Genomic DNA, 20,102 nt, shown 5'->3' with positions numbered 1-20,102 from the left:
GAAAAATAACGCAAATCTCAAAAAAAAAAAAATTTTTTTTCAGTGAAACAAATATATCATTTAATGAAGACATAAAGGTCAAATTTTGGTAGGACTATAGTTTTGTCGCCTACAGAAAGTAGTGTGAAAATTGAACAAAAAATGTACTTTAAATACAAAAATGTTACATAAGATAAGCAAATTAAATCATTGTGCTTTGAGATCCAAATTTAATATTTTGTATGACTTCCATGGGCTTGAAGGACTGCATCCATGCAGTTCAGCAAGGATTCATACGATTTATTGATGAAGGAATATCAAAGAAAGCAGTCTTGCATGCCTCCCAGAGTTCATCAACATTTTTGGGTTTCGTCTTCCATGCTTCCTCTTTCATCCTGTTCATGTCTGGTGACTGGTTTGGCCAGTCCTGGAGAATCTTGATCTTTGCCTTGTGGAACTTTGAGGTAGAGATTGTAGTAAGGGATGGAGCACCATCCTGCTGAAGAATTTGTCCCTTTTCATGGTTAGGAATGTAAGAGGCAGCTAAGAGTTGTTGATATTTCAGACTATTTATGTTGCCTTCCACCCTGCAAATCTCTCACACCCCCCCCTACTGGATGTAACCCCAGACCATGATTTTGCCACCACCAAACTTGACTGTTTTGTGGCAAAAGGGGGATTTTTCAGATTAATCTTCCATTGTATTAAACCACAGTTGCCGCAAATATTGCAGGAGACCTACCGGAGCCCGCATGAATACGAGATTCACTCAGAAAACAGTATACATATACAGTGGGTTTTCCCATTGACTGTGTATCAAATACTTGTTCTCCCCACTGTATATACACAGCATAGTTAGTTTTGCTAACAGAATAATACTGCTATTAATGTCCATAGGGGGCATTAAAAAAATAAAAACTACATATGTATAGATAGGTCTGATGCCAATGAACATTTTTGAGTGGTTGAAAGTGAAAAAATTATTCATAAATGACGTAGTTATCACACTTCAAAGGAAAAGCCATACTTTGGACAAAATCAGAAGAATTTAGTCAAAATAAAATAACACCCACGGGTTTAAAGCAGACACTGTTTTTTAATCTGTGATTTTGACAAAGATCTGATCACATTTCATGATTTTATGCAGAAATGTGAGAAATTCCAAAAAGTTCAGATACTTTTTCATACTACTGTATACTGCTCGCTTGATTAAACTCCAAACTACTCACCACACGGGCTCAAACCCACGATCCTCAATGTGACGCGGGACATTCTGGAAAGCAACTTCAGAACGTGCGGGTTTGATAATTTATGTATTTGATACCTCAAAATACTTCCAAACCGCACACACATGTTGGCTTTGACCCAATAGTGTTGCTTCTCGCCGTGTTTTGTTTACGTCATCAAAAAAGGACTACGGTTCTTCACTAAATTCAGTGGTAAACTTTCAGCCTTTTAACCAAAAATGCGAATTTTCGCCACCGAATTTTCGGTCACATCTAATTTTTACTTACTCTTGCATGCAAAGCTAAATATAAATTCATCCCACTGTGCTGTAGTTTTTGTAGAAGTGATTTTATTTTTACATAAAGAAAGTCAACCACTAATTAGCATGTGCAAAACATGGTTTTTATCAGTTAAACTCATAGAATGTGACAAAATGTTACCTCCTCTTTTGTGTATTTAAGTCAAACAATGTGCAGTATTTACTATATAGGCAAATGACTTTCATTTTGATATTTCCTCTGCAGTGTTTTGTGATTGTAACTGAAACCCAATTACAATTTTTAAATTAAGAATTGAACATGACATTCCAACTTGAATGTACACCTGATCATATCAACTGATTTTTTTTGTAAATATGATCATAATAAATTCAAGCAGTGATATGTGTGCCTCGAAATAAAATATATTTTCTAAGGTGTCATCTCCATAAATAGTGTGAGTTTTGATAAAGGCACTTATTTTTAAAGCCACACTAACCAAATGAAACATCAAAATGTAAGGCAATCAAACCCCTTTGGAGTTTGGAGTCTATTCTGTCGCAGGCGCCGCGCTTTCGTCAGGTTGCTCGTCGCACTGCAGCTGAAGGAAGGAGACAAAACATGGTAAGTACTGAATACAACTAAAATTGAAGTAAACTAGACAATGCTGGGGGAAATTTTGGAAGGGGGCAAATTTGGGACACTCAGCCTTATGTAGCAATCATTATTGTTGTGTGATAATCGTTATTGTATGGTGAGTTAGGCCAGAGGTTCCCACCCCTACTCACCCTAGCTTTGAGTTCCTGGTTCTCCTCCTCCAGCCTGGCACACTTTTGCCTCAGGTCCACCACTTCCTGCTGCAGAGCCGCCGTGTCCGCCGCAGTTAGGCCGCCGGGGGTGCCGAGGTGCTGCTTGACAAATCTGGACGGTGACCGTTAAAGGCTAAACAATTAGGGTTAATACTAGGGCTGTCAAACGATTAAAAATTTTAATCGCGTTAATTACAGCTTAAAAATAAATTAATCATAATTAATCGCAATTCAAACCATCTCTAAAATATGCCTTATTTTTCTGTAAATTATTGTTGGAATGGAAAGGTAAGACAAGACAGATATATACATTCAACATACTGTACATAAGTACTGTATTTGTTTATTATAATAAATCAACATTAACATTCTGTGAAAGGGATCCACGGATAAAAAGACTTGTAATTCTTAAAAGATAAATGTGAGTACAAGTTATAGTAATTTTGATAGTTTGTATATTGTGACTAAATGCCATCTCGTGTATTTGTTGAGCTAAACTTAATGGAAAAAAATGGACCGGCACATTCAGTAAGTGAAAAGATGTACATGAAAATCTATACATAATAAAAATAATTCACTTAATAATGGTGGGGTCAAATACAACAATTAAAACATATAGGAAGACAATATAAATAACCTATATAACTGAAGTCATTACATAATGCAAATAAGGTTGCTTAAAAGTTGGTGGGGACAATTCAAGCATCCTGAAAAGTTGGTAGTGTTTTGTCCCAACTGTCCCTATGCAAACCTACCCCCTTGACTGTAGTATAGTTAAGTTCAAACAAAACATTTATTCTAAGGCAACGATTATGGTATTTGCTTTGAGAATATTTCTAATAAAAATACATTTAGATTGTAAAAGATGGCCTTCAGTACATTTCTTATAGATAATATCAGTCTATTCATTATTGCTCTACACCCTGTATGTTTATAATAATATATTTTCATCTTAAATGAATGCAGAAAATGCACAAATTAGTGTGTAAAGATTCACCAGAATGCAGGAAATTACGTAGTTGATACTCTAAATGTGTGTGTCCCGGCACTGGTGGTGGGGCCCAAAGTGATATCTTTTCTTGTGGGCCCAAAATCCCTGGCAGCGCCCCTGCCCTGACCCCCGTTAAACCCATTCTGTTTGGTCTTATTAATGTCCTGTCCCCAGCCAAAAGTGTACCTACGGGTTATGCTGTTACATCATCCCTACCAATGTTGAGACCAAACCTACGCCCACGGTTTAGTGCCAATCTAAACTCAGCATTGAGGATACTCCAGAGCGTTGGTAGGCTTCTCCGGTTGTTCATACAGCGCCACTAAAACTGAAATGCAGACATGTTTTTTAAAAAAAATGCATTTTCATAGGTATTGTGTACATATTGAAACATGTTGCTAGGCAGGTTAACTCAGAAATGTGTATTTTCTCTTACCACTAGTAAGACTATCAACAACACCAGCTTTCTCCAAGTACCTCCGAAATTGCTCTCTCTTGTGGTCTGGAGCCTATTGAAATTTTGAACAAAAAACAAACAAATTATGGTTTAAAAAAAAAAAGTCATACAAACATTTTAGAGTGCTTCATCAAATTACAAAACTATATAAATTAACTTTAAATTATGGATTTCGTTTGTTGCGGTCAAATGTCATTTCATTCTACCAACAGGTGTCCGACTTCCTTTTAATTGAGGTATTAGTCCACTGTTACGTTCTATTTTAACTCCTCGTCGACTATTTCAGTCAAAAACTTGTACTTACCTTATAATGCGACATGTTGACGCAGAATTTCAAACTATATCAACAGGAATGAAAAGAAATGCTTTGTTTTGGTAGTAGTACTTGGTAACGAGGTTCGCCGTCGTAGTTTGACGCGGTTCTGGAGTCGCAAATGACAACCTCCGGTTCAGACAGGAAGTAGATTTATTATTTTTTTAATTATCTTTAAATTTAATTATTCTCTCTTTGTTCTGTAGATTATTACAGCTAAAAATTGAAAACAATCCAACCCATGGTTTCAATGTCGTATTAATGTTGTCACACTGCAATATAATGATGTTCAACTCGGTTCTCACTTTGGTACGCTGACGAATCGTCACATTAGTGAGCTTTATCAACAAGTATAATATCAGTGGCATATTGTTTTAACGCTACGCGATTATTTGATTTTAAAAGTGAATCACGACACAACAATGCAATAACGTCAGTGTTTGATATTTTACGCTTCCATAACGCTTCCTGCTTAGTTAGCTCTAGATATAATATATGTTAAACTAGATATATCATGAGACGCTCCGAGACACCGGCGACAAGTGTCGTAATTCGTTGGCCATTTTTGTACTGTAAATCAACCAATAACTTCAAAGACATAACTTTTTGTTCAGCATTTAGCCCAATTCATAGGTTTTTAAATGAATCAACAATTCAACTAGAGTATTTTAGTGAAGAAAATCATTCAAAATTGTGCCCGTCGTAGAAGTTCTCCGACGCAAGATGGCCGCCAGTTACGTTGTTGATGGTATCAGCGTATATTTTCTTAACTTTGTAGGTGTATAAAAGATTTTCCACTTGTGCTAAATGTTTAATATCACACATGCAGTCAAAAACTTGCCCATTTAAAGACTCAAAATGTGACAACAGGCCGTTTTAAGGCATGAAAACATCCGCTTCTGTCGCGACTTTCTCAAATATGTCTAGACATATTTGCCATTTTGCTCCAGAAAGGCACTTTCCGACATTTTCTTTTCACCTAGGACATTTTGCAACTTTTTCGAGATTAATCTTTTTTTAACGTAATCTTTTTTTGTGTGTGTGTATTTTATTTAAAAAATATATGTAAGTTAATGATGACGCGTCATATGGCGGAAGTGACGCAGCGGTGCGGCGGAGCACGTTAGCTTTCACTGCAAACATGTAAAGAAAAAGAATCAGAAGAAAGACAACAAAACATAAAGTAAGTTAAGTCGACTTATTTGAAGAACTTGCAAATAATATCCCGTATTTTTTCGTGGCTGTAGTGTTACTTTTGCGACACTCAAGAAGTGTAAAACGTTTAAACTAGGATGGCTGCTAGCACTAGCATACCCTAGCACATGCCTTTGGTTCATTCATTGGTTAAATAATTTGTAACCTAACCAAATAAGATGGTTCCCTACGAGTTTGTTTGTCTACTCTTGCAACGGGGTTGCCGCATAAAGTCGTTTGTTGTCGCTTCATAGGTTCGCGTCAAAATCCTTTGCTGACAGTCTTCTGTTTATAAACTTTCCTGTCAAATGCAACATTTGATCAATCATAAATCAGTTTCGTCCCTCAACATCAAATTTACAGGATTTTCCATCATGCAACAATATGTAACATTGTAGTATTGGACTACACTGAAAAAAATATAAATACAGTTTATTTTTTGCTCATTTTTCATTGTTCACAAATCTGTCTAAATGTTGCAGCTGTTGGAGATGTAGTTGTGCTTTCAGAAGGGGCATTATTGAACTCCTGAGTCTTTATTCTCAACATACTCATATATCCAATCCACTTTCTGCATTTGAAGGAATATTTGTATATTTGTAAAAAAAAAAATTTTAATGAGAAAGTGACTCAAGTCAACCAAAAGGAAGTTCACAGTGTGTTTGTGTTTGCACTAGAGCTGCAGCTATCGATTATTTTAGTAGTCGATTAATCTATGAACTAGTTAGTTCGAATTATCGAGTCATCAGATTAGGAATATAAAAATTAAATTTAGGGCTGTCAAACGATTAAAATTTTTAATCGAGTTAATCACAGCTTGAAAATTAATTAATCGCAATTCATACCATCTATAAAATATGACGTATTTTTCTGTAAATTATTGTTGGAATGGAAAGATAAGACACAAGACGGATATATTCATTCAACATATTGTACATAAGTACTGTATTTGTTTATTATAACAATAAATCAACAAGATGGCATTAACATTATTAACAATCTGTTACAGCGATAGAAAGAAAGACTTGGAATTCTTAAAAGATAAATGTTAGTACAAGTTATAGGAATTTTATATCAAAACCCTTCTTAATGTCTTCGTTTTAGTAAAGTTTGTAAAATTTTCAATCAAAAACAAAACTAATAGCTCGCCATTGTTGATGTCAATAATAAGTATGGTGCTGAAACCCATAAAATCAGTCGCACCCAAGCGCCAACAGAGGGCGACAAAACACCAAAAAACACAAGTAGCAAGTGGAAATGACACTTTACTGTAATTTTAATCTGTTTGAGAGGGGCATGTGCGTTAAATGCGTCAAATATTTTAACGTGATTAATTTAGAAAATTTGTTAATGCCCGATAACACGATAATTTTGACAGCCCTAATTAAAATACAATATCTTAGCCTCATGGTATAAAAAAAAAAAATAATGATCTATGTACAACAAAAGAACTAGCTAAATTGCATAGCAAAAGTCTGCTAGCTTAAATGCTATAAAATGCTAACGTTCTTTTTTTTTTTTTTTAACAATGCTCTTAAAACATCGTATAAACATATTCCCATAAAAAACTGCAAAATATGCCTATAAATTAAATAACGAATGCATTAAAAACATTAACTCAACCAAAAATTTACCTTATGTTGGTCTTAATAGGGAGCAGCTGGATTCAGCCATGTTAAATGAGTTATGCCATATTTCGTGTTGCCACTAGAGGGTAGTTTAGCCACCCAATCAATTAAAAATGAATTCAAACACTTTCAAAACAAACCATTACAACTTTAATGAAACGCATACTGGAAGCAGCAAAATTCGAAGCTTTTTTTCTAATTCAATAACTCAAGTTAATCGATTAATCGTTGCAGCACTAATTTGCACCCAGATGGAGAACTACAGCAAGGTCCGCAGCGTGGAGCATCCGTCTGTATGTCCTTTCAGCGTGCCCGCCGATACACCGGAGGTGCGGGTCAAAGATGGCAGCAAGATCCGTAACCTGTTACGCTTCGCCCTGGGCCGCATGGAGGCCAAACCCAAGGTAGACGAGGAGGGAGAAGAGGTAAGCGAGGCAGACCGCGGTCCGCCGGGACCTCCCGCCCGGCCCCTCTGCCGCCAGCTGGTGTTCACGGCGAGCGGCAAGGGCGTATCCAAAGCTATCACGTGCGCCGAGCTGGTAAAAAAGCGCATTCGCGGCCTTCATCAGCAGACCTCGTTGGCCAGCAACACGCTAACGGACGTGTGGGAGCCCCTGGAGCCGGCCGCCGGCCTCGACGGCCTCACCGTCAGCAGAAAGCTGCCCGTCATTTGGATTCTCCTTTCTAAGGACCCTCTGGACCAAAGCCTTCCCGGGTACCAAGCGCCCGGACGCTGTGATAACTTGTGGCCCGGTGAGGAGAAAGAAGAGGCGGGGCCGTACAAGAGGAAGAGGGGCACCGGCAGAGGCGGGGGAGGCAGAGGAAGGGGTGGAGGGCGCCACGCGGGACGTCCTCGGGACATTTACGCACCATGCTGATAAAAAAAAAGAAAAAAAAAAAACATTATGAGTGACTCCTTGTAATTTGGCTGCCAAAAAGGAGTTAAAATGAATGCAAATACAGAGCCTCAATTTTTTATGTTGACAGTTTGGACCCAAAAGTCAATGTCAGACTTTCCGCTAGATGGCGACAGCGAGCTTCCGAAATCCAACATTTATGTTATTTTGAACGCCTTACTGGACAGTGCATATACAATAAAATACATCATGTGATTAATCAAAATCTGGCCGGCATATTAATGTTCTGTGACTTAACTTTGGTTTCTGATGTCATTGGATGTTTTTTTTTTTTTTTTTTTTTTTTAAATCAATAAAGTTATCGTTACTTTTAACCCATGGTCTGATACTGTATGGTTTCAGTAATGCCAAACTCCACTGTAAATTTTCATTCATTATGATAGGGTGACCATATTTTGATTTCCAAAAAAGAGGACACCTAGCCCGGCCTCAAGATACTTGAATTTTACTCGAAGTTCACTCAAAATGCCTAACAATAACCGAAATAAGCTGACAAATATTCAACCAGCATATTTCTAAACGTAGCAGTTGAAAACTACGTTTCCCATAATGCCTAGTGTGGTTTAGCTTACTGATAGCTAGCTGAGGCAAAAATCAGACTTTGCTCTAAAAGTTTACAATCATCGGCAGCGCAACGATGCGACACCAAAAGGGATTTTACAGTCAAAGCTCCAACAGAAGTAAACAGTTTCCATTATATACGTATTTATCGTAAAAAACTTAACAACTGGGCAGGCGTTGTGGCCAAATCGTCAACCCAGTAGATGGCGGTAAAGCCTCATGATAGGGGTAAACTGCCAACAAAAACAAGAACTACTCCTTCCCGCCCTACTACTAGGAGCCATGTCATCGCAGGCAGGCGCTGCCACCCAGTGGCCGGAGGGATTCTCTTCAAATTGGTCCCGTGAAAAATCATAAAAACCGGACATTTTTATGAATTTATAAAACCCGCCCGGACGACGAGGATACTACGTGAAAGTAGGACTTGTCCAGGCAAAAGAGGACGTTTGGTCACCCAACATTATGATATGACTAATGGTACAAGACACCCTTTAAATATACACTTAAAAAAAGTTCAGTTATTGGTAACCTAATTGTATTCATTGAAATCAAATTTTCGGTACATACAGTGTAAATGTCTAATAAATGTGACCCCTAAGCCCAAAATAACAAGTAAATATTAAAGGAAGCTGAATTTTGAACTTTTTCTGTGTAGTTACATATATTTGTCATGTTTTTTATTTTATTTTATTTTATTAATTTTTTTTGTGTAGAGTGCGTAACAGTGCTAACAGAGGGGACATTTTGTGCTAAATTTAGCCCTCAGCTTTGCTAGCATAATAGCTAACATGACTGGATATTTGATGAGAAATCTATCGTTTTACAAATAAACCTTTTGAAATTATTCAATTTTTTATTATATACAGTGGGGCAAATAAGTATTTAGTCAACCACTAATTGTGCAAGTTCTCCCACTTGAAAATATTAGAGAGGCCTGTAATTGTCAACATGGGTAAACCTCAACCATGAGAGACAGAATGTGGGGGAAAAAAACAGAAGATCACATTGTTTGATTTTTAAAAAATTTATTTGCAAATCATGGTGGAAAATAAGTATTTGGTCAATACCAAAAGTGAATCTCAATATTTTATGTACCCTTTCTTGGCAATAACTGAGGCCAAACGTTTTCTGTAACTATTCACAAGCTTTTCACACACTTTTGTTGGTATTTTGGCCCATTCCTCCATGCAGATCTCCTCTAGAGCAGTGATGTTTTAGGGCTGTCGTTTGGCAACACGGACTTTTTAACCTCAACTTTTTAACCCCTGACCCATGAAGAAGGCCCCTGGATATGTTCGCCTTAGGCCCCAAAATTGCCAAGACCGCCACTGTTAATGGGTTATTGTACAGTATCATTATAACAACAGTTCGTAAAGATAGTTTATGCTGGGAGTAAAAAAAAAAAAACACTTACTCAAAATGTTACTCATTACTTGAGTATTATTTTCACTGGAAAAAAAACTGGAAAGCGTAGATTTTAACCTCTCCCCCAGTTCTTGTTTGGCACCGACTGACCACGGAAAACCGGAAATATGATCCTTTTAATTTCATAATGGAAAATATTTTCTCCACTAGAGGGCAATCGTGCTCTTTGACATTTCCGTGTTGCTTCATTTTTCCCCTTCGCCCTAATGCAATGATTTATTTATTTATTTATTTATTTATTAATTTCTTGGGCTTAATGTGTTTATATAATATGTTATAGTGCAGTATATTAATAACAGTTCATATAGATAACTTTTTGCTGAGAAAAAAAATACAATTGTTCAAAAAAAAAGGCAAACATTGTAAGCAGTTGCAATGTTACTCATTACTTGAGTATTATTTCAGCAAATATTTTTTACTTGTTCTTGAGTACATTTTTTAGATGACGTCCTTTACTTCAGTAACATTGTTTTTAAGTAACGTTACTCTTAACTTGAGTAAAATTTTCGGCTATTCTACCCACCTCTAAAAACAACACATGATTAACGATAGTTCATCCATGACAATAAAACAATTATTATTAGGGTTGTTCCGATCATGTTTTTTTGCTCCCGATCTAATCCCGATCATTTTAGTTTGAGTATCTGCCGATCCCGATATTTCCCGATCCGATTGCTTTTTTTTGCTCCCGATTCAATTCCAATCATTCCCGATCATATACATTTTGGCAATGCATTAAGAAAAAAATGAATAAAACTCGGACGAATATATACATTCAACATGCAGTACATAAGTACTGTATTTGTTTATTATGACAATAAATCCTCAAGATGGCATTTACATTATTAACAATCTTTCTGTGAGAGGGATCCACGGATAGAAAGACTTGTGACTTTGTATATTGTGACTAAATATTGCCATCTAGTGTATTTGTTGAGCTTTCAGTAAATGATACTATAGTCATGCCTAATTGCATGATGGGAAGTGGAACCACGACTGTGCGTAGTGCTACCAATTGATATATCTTCTCTGGTGTTAAGCTAAAGATCAATTGCTACCTTGCTTCCCCACATTGCTTCCCATGATATTTCTAATCTTAGGGAGAGGGATTGTAAGGTTTTAGCCAATTAAAAAAAGGCTCCAAAGGCTGCCAAAATTCACTCTACTCATTTTACGCTGCCTTTAATCTCTCTATATAGGTAAAACGGCGCCATTACAGATTGAGCGCGACGATGCGTGAGTGGGTCGTGCAGCACATGCATTAATTGCGTTAAATACTTTAACGTGATACATTTTTTAAAAAATTAATTACCGCCGCAATTAGGATAAATTTGATAACCCTACCGTAAGCCTAAACTAAAGACTTTGGAAGAGTGAAACATATTATGTCTGTAACGTTAAATACAATTAGAAAACGATTTAATTAAAAAAATATATATATATATTTTTTTTTAAATTCAAAAAAAGGCACGGCCGATATTTTTTGCAGATTCCGATACTTTGAAAATGACGTGATCGGACATCGGGACAGCTGTAATTATTATTATTATTATTATTTTTCTACTTCTATTATTTCATAGATTAATTTTGAATGAAACACACTGGAGACATAACAAAATTCCTTAACCTTTTGCCAGAAGTAATTTAAAAGGGAAAAAAATCGGAACCTGTATCTTGGAATTTATAATTGACGGAAATTTATAATACACCCAAAAAAATAAGTTGAATGAGTATTTGTCCAACTTTAATAACAAAACAAAACAAAAAACTGCTTAATTTATACTAGGAATACAAATGGCAATGTATTAAAAAAATGACCTATATAGTTGTAAACGTGAAAGTGACGAATTATTTGTCAACACTACACAATACTTTTACAAACCTCCCTTTTTAATCTTATTGTGCAATTATTAAGTCGGAATGTGTAAAGACTTTTCACTCGTTGTAGAATTGTGAACTTTGTAGTACTTTGGTGAGAACTCCTAGCCTTGTGTTTATTGACTCGTGGGCGCCAAGTCGTGTTTTTACAGTTTTATGAGCTGTTAAAGGTCATTTACATTGTTAGCGGCAGGCAGACGTTTCTCACGTCCACGCATACACGCGTGTCCGTGCGTGGTTTGAAGTGCAAACTTATGTGTTTGAAGATCGAGAACGGAGCTTTTTACACTTCTGCACGCTTATTATTGAATGCTGCTTCAGCCACTTTGTAGCTCGGTAACATTTCGTTGTTTCCCCCCCCCAAATTATTATTTTAATTGTTTTAATATAGCAACACGAATTAGACGCGCACCGTAAGTGATGTTTAACATTTTCTATGAGTTAATATATTGGTTTCAATGGGGGGAAAAAATCCTGTGATACTATAATCGAGTTCATAGGAAAAAGAAATGACGTCACAAATCAGTCACCCGGAAGATTTTTGGTAAAAAAAAAATGTTAAACGTGTAGTGTTAATCATAGTGAGTAAAACTGTCTTTTATAGAAACATTCTGCATGATGGGTCACATCAATTTTTACGGCTGCAGCAATTGATTGTTTTAGTAGTCGATTAATCAACTAGTTCGAACAATCGAGTTATCGGATTATGAACATTTAATATGTTGCAGAATAAATTTTAGGAGATATAAAACAAAGGTTTGCCAAGGTTTTAGGCTTGCTATGTTTTGAAAGAAGCACTTTCAACCAAGGGCGTAGGTTTGGTCTCAACATTGGTAGGGATGCTATAAAAGCATGATCTGCATGTACACTTTTTGCTGGGGACGGGACATTTATAAGACCAAACAGATTGGGTACATTTCTCAAAAATAGCTGCTTCCTACGTAAAAATGAAAAAGTTACAATTATTTTCTATGGGTTATTTTTATTTTTCAAAATGCTTGCTTCATATAAAGGAAATTTACAGTGGTCGTGTTATTGTTATTTATTTTTTTATTTTTTAAACAATAACAAAAATAAATTATATATGAATTAAAAATGTGCATAGGCTGCAAATTTAAAAAAAAATGATGTAGAAAATATGTACATTTTAATTAGGGAATAAATGCACAAAATGAACAGTTGAATTAACATTAAGAGTAGAAAACGGACAGGAAGACACCTTTATAAGCAGCTTTCTACTCGAGGTTGACAGGTTAATAAGTTCACACAATTTAACGTTATGTTAACTCTGATGCAGATTTGACTTTCAGTAGCAAAATTAGTGATGTGTTCCCCACCTCCACAACATTGACATCTTTTTTACATTAATTACAGTGGCTGCTGCTGCTGGCCGAAAAAAAAATATCCCTCCTCTTCAAAGGGGGCGAAATGTTGAAATTTGTCGGGATTGTGTGAATGTCGGGGTTCTAGTCAACAGCCAATCAAACGTGCGTTTGATGGGAAAAAATGGAACGGCACATTCAGCAAGTGAAAAGGGGTAAATGTAAGTCTGAACATATTGAAAGTAATTCACTTAATAATAGTAGGGTCAATTCTACCCCTACAACATATTGGAAGACAATCTAAATTACCTATAAAACTGAACTCATTATATGACGCAAAAAATTTTACTTCTAAGTTGGTGGGAACAATTTGAGCATCCCTAAAAGTTGGTGGTGTTATGTCCCTACCGTCCCTATGCAAACCTACGCCCTTGCTTTCAAAACAGCATGAAATGTGAATACAAAATAATATTCCAGAGTGTTTATTCAAACAATGCAGAATTGCACGTTCATTAAAAAAAATAATAACTTGAGTTTAGCCTCAAACTGTACAAAAAATAAATGAGGATCTAAGAACAGCTGGCTAACTTGCATAGCAAAAGTCCGCTAGCTTAAATGCTATAAAATGCTAACAATTTTTTTTTTTTTTGCAATGCGCTTAACAAATCGTTCAAACACATATTCCTACAAAAAAGCAGCTAAATATACCTAGAAACTAAATTAAAAATGTACTAAAAACATATTAGCTCAAACAAAAACTTACAACCTTATGATGGCCATGTCCACATTGCGCATTATATTAATATACAAGGAGGAAAACACTCAGGTGACCTGAAGTTCTGCTGTGAGACCCCAGATTTGGCCAACTTTAAAAAATTATCCGATATGCACGTGTGATACATAATTGGAAAGCTTAAAATCTCCATTCTCTGGGTGAAGCAAAATTTTGAACTGGAGGGCATTTTTAAAGTAAAATTTTTAAAAAATTAAACAGTGAAACCCTGTCTGGAGGTGAGAGCATGAACGGGCAGAATTAAAGATGCCATGACTTTAAACGAGATTTTATCGCGTACTTACCTTGTTTCCATCCAAAATCTCCATGTTGCATGTATCACTGAGTGTTAAGACACACCTGTAAATGGCCACAGCTGGATTTTTGGGGGGATTTTATAGGTGAAACATGGTAATATAACAAGAGTCGCGATGCAGAAATCGCACACATCAAGGAGTGGTTGACATTTTCTTTTTCATATATTTACCCTTTTAAACATTTTTTTTTTCTTCAATTTTTCTTTGTTTGGATTGATTACTTATCATCTAACATATCGGAGAAAATGCGACAGTAAAAAAAAATACAATGACGCGATAGTTATGAGGTAGATATCCATGACTTTTTTTTTACAGACGCCATTATTGTCATTGCGACATAATTTGTTTAAAAGTTTGACCCCTTAATGCCTGCAATATTCAATATATGCAATATATTAGAATATATATAATATATATATACATATAATACAATATGCAATTGTCAGAGAATCACAAAATTTGAAAAATAAGGTCTTAATGGGACCTTTTTTTCAAATTTGTAAAAAAGAAAATAATAATAATATGTATAATAAGCGCTCCAATATCTATAACCCTTGCTAAATCCAGTTTTTTTTCCTCATGGAACCTGCAGGTTCATGAGTTGACTTGCATCCATTATTTTGCATCCAAAATTCTGAATTAGTCTCAAAATCAGGAAATTCTAAGTGTGTCAAATGTGATACATTTGGCTTTTTTTTTTTTTTTTTTTTTTGGTAAGGAGCAATTATAAATATATACGAGAAATCAAGACATTTCATCTAATTTTGAACCATTTTGAGTCAATCAATGTCTTTATTTTCGATGTACATTGTTGAAAACGGCCAACAATGGTATCTCAGAAGTGACTAGAGAAAAAAAAAAAAAAAAAACCTTTTTACTGTTTTCACTCAAAAACTTATATATATATATATATATATATATATATATCTTATTTCTTACCTAAAAATTTCATTACGTTTGATAACACACTAGGGCTGCAGCTATCGATTATTTTAGTAGTCAATTAATCGATGAACTAGTTAGTTCAAATAATCGAGTAATCTGATAAAGATGAAAAAATTAAAATACCTGAGCTGTGCCTAAAACGGTATAAATAAATAAGGATCTACATATGGACAACAAAAGGACAATTGGCTAACATGGCAAAAGTCCACTAGCTTAAATGCTATAAAATACTAACTTTTATTTATTTTTTTAATGATGCTCTCAACAAATAATTCTGACACATATTCCCACAAAAATTGGCTGAATATACCTTCAAACTAAATTACGAATGCATTAAAATACATGAGCTCAAACAAAAACCTAGCTTATGTTGGTCTTAACAGAGAGCAGCTGGATTTGGCCATGTATAATGAGGCAGACTAGAGGGCAGTGTATCCACCCAAATTAATGAAACTAAATGCAAACACTTTAAAAAACAAACCATTACAACGCCACTTTAATTAAACGAATACTCGAAGCAGCAACATTTAATCCCAGTATTTTTTTTCTAATCGAATACTCGAGTTAATCGATTAATGGTTGCAGCATTAATAAATATAATTACCTTCGTTTTATGGCTGGGTTGAAACAAAAGCAGTTGCTGTAAACGGGGGTCTCCAGGGTAAAACGGACAAATTAAAAATAGTTTGGGGGCTTAATGTGCCATGAATCTGCTATGGCAGCATAGACATATTGTTCTATCAAACACAACAGTTGTTTGGCTTAAAATACAGCAGTTTCTTTTAAAGACGAGTGAAAGAGCAGAAACAGCTTTTTCAGTCTTGTCTGTGTTTTCCGCCACAAACAATATTAGCTATGTTTAAGTGATTTCACTTGATATTTGGAGTTGTATTCCCATGCGTTTCATTTCTCAGTAATATGCTGGTCTTTATTAACACATTGGCTGTATGCAATGGACGGCGTTGGGTGTCCAAATTCACTCATTCACTGCTAGCTCACCCGTTCTAATAAATTGGACTAACACACAAACTAATTTAAATTCACAGCAGTAGAATCGAAAAGAGCAACATGATTGGACGTCTATCACCGTCAATAGCACTGAAATAGTTAATATCCTGATCCACATTAGAATTTACGTGCCTGCCATTCATGTATTCGACAGTCGTCTTAATGATTAATATTAACACTTTTGATTCCTTCGCTCATCAAAGGCACGTGGACGACGTAGAACCCGCACCCGTGCAAAGACCCCCACTCACGCGACACGCGCCCCCTGAGGTGCGAGCAGCTCGTGTTATATTAACACATGTGAAAAAAGAAGGGGAGGCGATGGGGGATCATGGCGTCAAGTATCCGGTGGAAACAACTTTGAACTCTCACGTCAGTGTGACCAAAACAAGTGGCGAAAACGACGCGCAAACATGCGCCAAATTTCAAGCTTGTGCACGTCTTTTGCACTTTCTCACCTCCACCAAGAGAAACTTTTATCAGCCGTTCTCCCATCGTCACACTCGGCAACCAACATTTGTCTCCATGCACGTCGATTTTTTTTTACACAATGGCACCCTTTTTATTCCTTTTATCAATAGTTCTCTTTAATATAATAATAGTTTTTTTTTTTTTTTTTTAGCACCATTCACTTCAATTTGTATACCAATATGTTGTACCTGGTTTGAATAAATAAAAGCTAAGTGTGATTATATAGCTCATATCTGGTTCATTTTATTTTATGATCTCATTGGGATAAATTTTTTTAGGGCTGTCAAACGATTAAAATTTTTAATCGAGTTAATTACAGCTTAAAAAATAATCATAATCGCAATTCAAACCATCTATAAAATATGCCATATATACATATATATATATATGTGTAAATTACTGTTGGAATGGAAAGATAAGACACAAGACGGATATATACATTCAACATACGGTACATAAGTCCTGTATTTGTTTATTATAACATCAACAAGATGGCATTACAATTGTCAACTTTCTCTTAAAGCGATCCATGGATAGAAAAGCTTGTAGTTCTTAAAAGATAAATGTTAGTACAAGTTATAGAAATTTTATATTAAAACCCCTCAATGTTTTCGTTTGATTCAAATTTATAAAATTTTCAATCAAAAAATAAACTAGTAGCTCGCCATTGTTGATGTCAATAATTACACCATGCTCACTCCCCAAACCCATAAAATCATTTGGACCCAAGCACCAGCAGAGGGCGCCAAACAACAAAAAACAAGTAACAAGCGGACATTACACTGCTATCATTTTAATCTGTTTGAGTGGGGCATGTGCGTTAATTGCGTCAAATATTTTAACGTGATTCATTTAAAAAATTAATTACCGCCCGTTAACGCGATAATTTTGACAGCCTAATTTTTTTTTTGTTATATAAAATCTCGTTTGTTTTTCACTCATTTGTGTATGTGCGTGCATTTCATATAGACATGTTATATTTTGTATTCCAATAGAATCTATTAAATAGGTTATCGATATGATCCAGTCGAGAATCAATATATATTTTAAAAAAGGTGTCATTCTTTAATAGAGCTAGGAGGCAACATTGTTCCTAGCAAAAATTTCCACTAAAATAATGTCTTTAATAACTCATTACCAGTGGTGGATGGAGTACTCACTTTTTTTTTACCTAAGTAAAGGTACAGATACAGGTACCAAAAAATACTTTAGTAAAAGTACAAGTATCTAAGAAAAAAATTACTAAAGTAAAAGTACAAAAGAATTGCTTTAAAATTCATTGACTGGTGAGTTTTATTTAAAACTCTGCAGAATGGATAAAACAAGCAAATTCATTGACTGGTGAGTTTTATTTAAAACTCTGCAGAATGGATAAAACAAGCAATAAAATTTACTGCACTGTCGAAGCTTAACTCATTCACTCCTAGCCATTTTCCCCGGTTCAACCCCATTCGCTCCCGGCCGTTTTACTGGATTTTGACTGATTTTGCAAGGCCCACAGAAAATTCTGTTCTATTGCTATATAAACATGGAACCCACCAAAAGAAAGATTAAACTCTCTTCTTTCAGCCGAAAAAAAAAGAGTTCATATCTTTTTCCATTCTTTAGAAATCAGCATTAGAATATAGCTTAGTTTGAGCAATTTTCCAATTTCTGATGAAAAAACAGAATTTGAGCTTTTTGTAAAAGCATACATTTCAAACATAACTTTGACTTTAACAGCTATTTTTTTCTTTTGTGACATCCCAAACATCTGAAAAATGTTTTCTTTCTACAAAATTACATAAACAACAAGACAAATAGAGCTTTTGATAGCAAAGTAACAATTTATTTACACACAACTAAACTATTGAACTGAGAGATGATGCTGTTGTGGCCGCAACAGCTGGGGTAAACTTTTCCCTCATCGTCGCCTGTCTAATCAAGATGGATTTTTTGTGTGTGTTTCTTTTGTGGTGACCACCGTCTCGTGGCGGAGTTCGCCTGGGAAATTGTGTGGGGCATGTTGTGTTCCTGGGGGGGACTGGTTTGGAAATGTGCATTTCCGCCTGAATCGCGGGACACTGTAGGGTAGCAGGGGACGCAAGCGGCCGAACACGGTGGCGAGGACTCTGCTCGGCGAGCAACACGGACTCAACGGCAGCGTCTGCAGCACTGGTGGTCCCGTTCGTTCTGCTTGGACGTCCAGTGCCTGGCACCCCGGGCGTCCTCCCGGTTGTTCTGCTTGGTCGTCCGCCGCCTGGCATCCTGGACGTCCATTCAGTTGTCTTCCACTGGCAACCCAGCCGTGCAGCCCGGCCGTTCATTCCGTTGAATCGGGTTGCGGGTCTTACCAAATGCGCTACTGCCCTCCAGTGGCCAGTTTTATTGCTTTAAAATGGATTTTAAGCATTGTGCTTTTGAGCCAAGTTGCATCAGAACCTAGAGATGTCTCTTGTGAAAAAAAAAATGTAAAACACGTCTTTGGGACACTGAAACTATTAAAAATAGAACGTATTTATACGTTTTTGGGAGCAAATGAGTTGACAAGCTGAAAAAAAAACTCAAACTTGCCTTAAAGACGGATTGCAAGCAACTATCAGGTGCATACCGCCACCTACTGTACAAGAGTGTGGTGGTTTTTATTGGTCAGTATCTTGTTCACCTTCCTAATCTTGCTTGTTCTCATGTTACTGCCTGTTGTGCTCAGTTACGGTATAGTTGCACGGGGCTTATTGATTGCCCCGGACGCATGAAAACAAAAAAGAAGACAAACAAAATGAACTTGTAACGGAGGCAACAATTTGAAAAGCAGTGGAGTATAAACAACATATACCTGCTGTAAAATGTAGTGAAATATTTGTATTTGTACTCTTGTTCAAATTTGTACTCAAGTAAAGTACAGATACACAAATGCCAGGGCAACAAAGGAGTGGCTTCGTAAGAAGTATTTCAAGGTCCTGGAGTGGCCTAACCAGTCTCCAGATCTCAACCCCATAGAAAATCTGTGAAGGGAGTTGAAAGTCCATGTTGCTCAAGGACAGCCCCAAAACATCACTGCTCTAGAGGGGATCTGCATGAAGGAATGGGCCAAAATACCAGCAACAGTGTGTGAAAAGCTTGTGAAGAGTAACAGAAAACGTTTGGCCTCCGTTATTGCCAACAAACGGTAAATATCAAAGTATTGAGATGAACTTTTGGTATTGACCAAATACTTATTTTCCACCATGATTTGCAAATAAATTATTTAAAAATCAAACAATGCGATTTTCTGTTTTTTCCCCCCCCACATTCTATCTCTCATGGTTGAGGTTTACCCAAGTCGACAATTACAGGCCTCTCTAATATTTTCAAGTGGGAGAACTTGCACAATTAGTGGTTGACTAAATACTTATTTGCCCTACTGTAACTTGGACAATTTCTACTAAAGCATACTAAAAATGCATTTTTGGGGGGATGTAAACGAGAGCAGCTGGGATATAAACCACAAAAATGAAGTTTCTGCGTTGAGAACTTGTTCGTAATTTTTATTATTATTATTATTTAAATATCCCATGTACTGAATGACCATTTCAATTGGAAAAGACGTCCCATGGGAGGGTTGGAATTCACATAGTTAGGTAAAATTCTTAACTTTTATGCGGAAAACACT

General features: G+C 36.1%; 2 protein-coding genes across 4 annotated transcripts; one reads left to right on the top strand and one right to left on the bottom strand.

Moving 5' to 3' along the window:
* Positions 1–1,586: 1,586 nt before the first annotated feature.
* Positions 1,587–4,187, bottom strand: LOC130914262 (c-Myc-binding protein-like). Its single transcript, XM_057833283.1, has 5 exons — positions 4,025–4,187; positions 3,700–3,772; positions 3,543–3,591; positions 2,252–2,384; positions 1,587–2,064 (listed from the first exon to the last, which is right to left on the bottom strand). Exons 1-5 carry the CDS (start codon positions 4,037–4,039, stop codon positions 2,014–2,016), a joined length of 321 nt encoding a protein of 106 aa, XP_057689266.1. The 5' UTR covers positions 4,040–4,187; the 3' UTR covers positions 1,587–2,013.
* LOC130914261 (ribonuclease P protein subunit p25-like protein) lies at positions 3,887–8,028 on the top strand. Of its 3 annotated transcripts, none has more exons than XM_057833282.1 (2): positions 3,887–3,956; positions 7,107–8,028. In XM_057833282.1, the coding sequence occupies exon 2, from the start codon at positions 7,107–7,109 to the stop codon at positions 7,731–7,733; it is 627 nt and encodes a 208-aa protein (XP_057689265.1). In that variant the 5' UTR covers positions 3,887–3,956; the 3' UTR covers positions 7,734–8,028. The 3 variants fall into 3 exon arrangements, with proteins under 3 accessions (XP_057689265.1, XP_057689263.1, XP_057689264.1); XM_057833280.1 differs by lacking the exon at positions 3,887–3,956 and adding an exon at positions 5,124–5,216 and having other exon boundaries at positions 7,090–8,028; XM_057833281.1 differs by lacking the exon at positions 3,887–3,956 and adding an exon at positions 5,128–5,216.
* The last annotated feature ends 12,074 nt before the right edge of the window (positions 8,029–20,102 follow it).

This window comes from Corythoichthys intestinalis, chromosome 4 (genome assembly GCF_030265065.1).
Source record: "Corythoichthys intestinalis isolate RoL2023-P3 chromosome 4, ASM3026506v1, whole genome shotgun sequence".
Taxonomy (NCBI): domain Eukaryota; kingdom Metazoa; phylum Chordata; class Actinopteri; order Syngnathiformes; family Syngnathidae; genus Corythoichthys; species Corythoichthys intestinalis.
Note: the sequence above shows the minus strand (reverse complement) of the source record. Positions and strands in the feature narration are given on the sequence as shown.